The following is a 4949-nucleotide window of genomic DNA, read 5'->3' as shown; positions in this document are numbered from 1 at the left end:
TTCTCCCTCTCCTCCCTCACCCAAATTTGAACCCATCGTCAAACTGATCCAAGCTGATGCCACTCCACTGTCCTTTTTAGTCCCGTATTTTGAGCTAATGCCCATTTTTTTCCATTTCCTCTGTCGCTCAGTCCTTCACTCCTCTCAGAGTTGTAATGCCACCAAATCCATACATTGATCCCAAACATCTTATTACTGGCTGTTCATAATTTATAATGAGGAGGTTTGCTGATTGTAGTGTCCTTGATCTTATTCAGTAATTTAAGAAAGCGGAGTAAGAATTGACTAGTTCAGGGTTTTTTTCTTTTTATAATGCAGCATCCTTCTTATTCAATACATGTATTTTTTAGACTATTAAAGTGTTTTGCCTGGTTTGCAAGTAAGATGTGTTCTTGCTATATTATTTTTTGTATATATTTTCTCCCTCAGATCGAAAAGTTGCACAGAAAAGATGCTTGCGTATTCTGAATGTGCACTCTAACCCTCTGAAGCTTTAAGCAGAACCGCTGACAAATTTTATCAATTAGGTAAATCCTGCGTGACCTATTACTCACTCAGACTACCAGATACCTTTCCAGCCTACAGTCTGAGTTTGAAATTGTGCAGAAATCAGCAAGAAGAGGGCTTGTCTCTCAGACTCCTACTCTGCTCTGGTAGAGTGTTGGCCCCACATTTGTCCTCATTAGCAGTAAAATGTCAAGTTTCATTTCTTTCTCCTTTACATGTCTGAATGTAACCATTTGCTGTCATTGAAGCTCAGTCCACTGCACTACAAGTTCATAAAGCATTTAAATGTCACCCTGATTGGCTCTCTGTACTGTGTGTGTGCGTGTGCGTGTCATTATAGTAACCCGTGTTATAAATAGACTAAAGCTGTGATCCTGTAATAAAATATATGTCCATCTGTTTGATAATTCATGGAAGTCTGCACTTAATCTTAAGCTTAAGCTCTTTTAAAGGACATACCAGACCATTTGCTCATCCCATCACTAATTCCCATTTAGAAATTCTTCTAATGTTATGTATAATTGGTCCTTAAATTCAGACAAAAGCATGCTTCCAATTTCAGTGTAAGCGGCAGCTTTCATGTTGCTATCTAGCTAGGCAATTAAGGCAATAACCACTAAAAAGTTTCATTAATTGGTTGACGATGCAAATCTCTAACTGATGTTATAATGTTGTAAGACAGCTTAAGTTAAAATAAAAACTCAAGTCTAAAGTAAAGCATGGCAAAATCTCTTCATCAGACATTTTTGTTTTGTGGTTTAGAGATTTTTTTTTTTTCTTCTAGCATCTACAAATTTGTGCTGACCTGGTTAATGGTTCAGTTTGGTTGGACTCGGATAGTTAGAAGTGGATACTGTAAGCAGAAAATCCTATAGAGCAGGACTGAGCTGTGTTAGTTCACACTGTTCCCCCACAAAATAACCAGTATGAAATCCTCAGAGTGATGCAAAATGTGATGGTTATCAAGGCTTGTGCTGTACTACAGTAAACAAGGCATGCTAACTAACTTGTATTATGCTTCATTCCCTTTCTCTTAGAAAGGCTTAAAAAGCATTCAGTTGTGTTTGTCTTATTTGCACTTGGTTTTAAAATGTTACCACAACCTTTGTATCCAGTGTCAATCACATGTCCCCAAAGTGTCAAGCTGACTTTTGAAGATTTCTGCTCTGTCTGCGTGACTTCTACTAAGTCGTTTAACCATTTTTTTTTTCATCCACCTGTCAACCATCAAGTGCAGCATTTGTTAGGATTGGCTTGCAAAGAAATGAAGTGTTTCAAGAATCAATATGGCTGTACAGGCTGTTCTAGTGGTTGAGCTGGCAGGACGAAAGTCATTTGTAAAAGGGCATGTGATGAAATAAAAAGGAAACAACAAACAAAGTTTTATTTTCATTTTTTTTTTCCTTAAAGACCAAACAGATACAGTGGTGTGAAAACGTGTTTGCCCCCTTCCTGATTTCCTATTTTTGTATGTTTGTCGCACTTAATTGTTTCAGATTATCAAATATTAGACAAAGATCGCACAAGTAAACACAAAATGCTGTTTCTAAATTAAGGTGTTTATTTTTAAAATCCCCAAAAGATAGACCAAAAAGTAGGCCACACATCATGCCACGGTCCAAGAAGTTCAGGAACAAGTGAGAAACAAAGTAATTGCGATCTCTCAGTCTGGAGAAGGTTATAAAGCCATTTCTAAAGCTGTGGGACTCCAGTGAAGACAGAGAGCCATTATCCACAAATGCCAAAAAACATGGACCAGTAATGAACCTTCCCAGGAGTGGCTGGCTGACCAGCACAGAAATGACTCATCCAGGAGTTCACAAAAGACCTCAGAACAACATCCAAAGAACCGAGGGCCTTACTTGCCTCAGTTAAGGTCAGTGTTCATGAGTCTACTATAACAAAGAGACTCGGCAAAAATGGCCTGCATGGCAGAGTTCCAAGACGAAAACCACCGCTGAGCAAAAGAAACTTAAAGGCTCGCCTCAGTTTTGCCAGAAAATATCTTGACGATCCCCAAGACTTATGGGAAAATACTTTGTGGACTGATGAAGCAAAAGTTGAACTTTCTGGAAGGTGTGTGTCCCATTACATCTGGTGTAAAAGTAAGACAGCATTTCAGGAAAGCAACATCATACCAACAGTAAAATATGGTGGTGGTAGTGTGATGGCCTGGGGCTGTTTTGCTGCATGGAAGACTTCTGCTGTCTCCTAAAACATCCTGAAGGAGAATGTCCGGCCATCTGTTTGTGAACTCAAGCTGAAGCGCACTTGAGTTTGCAGCAGAGCAATTATCCAAAACACACCAGCAAGTCCACCTCTAAATGGCTTAAGAAAAACAAAATGAAGACTTTGGAGTGGCCTAGTCAAAGTCCTGACCTGTCCAGTCCTGTCCGATTGAGGATTGAGATGCTGTGGCATGACCTTAGAACAGCGGTTCATTCTCGAAAACCCTCCAATGTGGCTGAATAATAACAATTCTGCAAAGATGAGTGGGCAAGAATTCCTCCACAGCGTTGTAAAAGACTCATCGACAGTTATCGCAAACACTTGACTGCAGTTGTTACTGCTATGGGTGGCTTAGTTTAGAGAGAAGGTGAGGGTTTATTTACAGTGTGGCACCAAGTGAGAATATCTACTTAAATACAGTGAGACAGATAACACGGGGCTCCAGGGGGTGGAGGGGGGCCCGAGGGGAAGGTCCAAGGCGGGGTACATACGCTCCTCTTCAACTTAATCCACAACTCACTCTGAATGTCCACTCCAAAATGCTCACGCTCACTCACACACATCCACAGAAATCCAGACGGCAGGGAAGCCGGGCAGGGCATCTAGAAGGCGCTAGGTAATGTGACGATCCAGCGAGGAAGCAGCCCCTCTTGCCAACTTAAGTAGTCTGCCAGGATCAGTGTGAATGAGCCACAGGTGTGTGTTCAGAGGCAGGGAATCAAGGTCCAGTTCCACCCTGGTGGGAGAGGCGAAGACAAAAAACACACACACCACGACCTCTCCAGATCTTGAGAACCATGACAGTTTTGTACTTTTCCCCCCATTATATTAAACACCTTCATTTAGAAACTGCATTTGTGTTTACTTTTGTTGTCTTTTTCTAAATTTTGTTGATGATCTGAAACATTTAAGTGTGACAAACATACAAAAAACAGGAAATCAGGAAGGGGGAAAAGACACCTTTTTACAGCACTGTATGTATGTAAATATGTGGCCTACAAAAGACATGTGGCCAAATGTGTGAAGTGGTTAAATGTTTGAATCACAGCAGGTCTTGGCGGTTGTTTTAACTTATAATCATTGCTGACCACTTCTGGTCTAATTGCCCGAGATACATTTTAAAAGTAAGTTAAATCAGACTCTTAGTGTTAACACTGTACACTGTTTCCTGGAGGGGTTTATCTTAGTAAATCCCTCAGGATTATATTGCATTCACATAAAAAAAAAACTTTACCTTTTTTGTTTTGCTGTTTTTCTCCCACACTACAGAAAAGAGGAAAGCCAACATCCTGGACAACCTGAACAACACTAATGGGACCATAATTGGCGTCACCTGTTGCATTGTCTTCATTCTCCTCATCATCTCTGTTATTGTCCAGATCAAGCAGCCACGCAAAAAGTATATCTTGCGACGTGAGGACTTTGACCCCACCATGTTCCAGGAGGTCTTTGAGCCACCTCACTATGAGCTGTGTACGTTACGGAGCGCCACCACACCCACAGCGGCCTCAGCAGACTTAGTCGACCTGGCTGAAGACTTTGAGAACTACCACGCCCTTCGCCGTGCCTCTTCCCGCTGCGTTCACGATCACCACTGTGGCTCCTCCTCCAACCCCGGCTCCGCGCACATATCCCAGCTGTCACTCAGTGCACGAGAGAGCCGGGGCAACTTGAGCGCCCGTGATGCTGCGGCTGCCACTCTGCTCACAGACCTTCCGCAGCCTTCCATGGCAGTGCGGCCGTTGTTGCCGGCCACGGGAAATCGCAGGAGCATCTTGGTCATGAAGCACAGCTACTCACAAGAGGCAGCAGACAATGGATGTGACCTGGACGACGACCTGGAAGAAGTTCCCACCACCAGCCACCGGCTTTCACGCCACGAAAAGGCAGTACAGCGGTCAGTATCCATAGATTTCTGATCAGGGAAGAGCAACAACCCCAGAGTTAACTATGGGGATGTTTTGAGATATATGTGGGATATTTACATTTATTTTTTGCATTCCTTTCATTTTAGCTTCCTATTTTCTTTTATTATTTTGATATTACAATAACCTTTATTTTTGCATTGATCCTTGTTATTTCCCCTTTTTCCTACATTAAAAACATTTTCTCAAAGGGCTGCAATACAAAGGACAAATATGTCTTTGTCCCGTCTTGCATGTTAATCCTTGAAAATGTAAAAAAAACAAACAAAAAAACCCTCTTCCAGCTAG

At 41.8% G+C, this 4949-nt stretch overlaps 1 protein-coding gene across 5 annotated transcripts in view; it reads left to right on the top strand.

Moving 5' to 3' along the window:
• neto1l (neuropilin (NRP) and tolloid (TLL)-like 1, like) overlaps positions 1 to 4949 on the top strand; it is a 70601-nt gene that overhangs the window by 60297 nt on the left and 5355 nt on the right. For all 5 annotated transcript variants that reach the window (XM_040044102.1, XM_040044100.1, XM_040044099.1 and 2 more), the window contains exon 10: positions 4006 to 4633. In XM_040044102.1, the coding sequence (XP_039900036.1) occupies positions 4006 to 4633 (628 nt within the window). The remainder of the gene's footprint in view (positions 1 to 4005; positions 4634 to 4949) is intronic.

Source organism: Simochromis diagramma, unplaced genomic scaffold, assembly GCF_900408965.1.
Source record: "Simochromis diagramma unplaced genomic scaffold, fSimDia1.1 OVJJ01000602.1, whole genome shotgun sequence".
Taxonomy (NCBI): domain Eukaryota; kingdom Metazoa; phylum Chordata; class Actinopteri; order Cichliformes; family Cichlidae; genus Simochromis; species Simochromis diagramma.
This window is presented reverse-complemented; position numbering and strand designations above follow the sequence as displayed.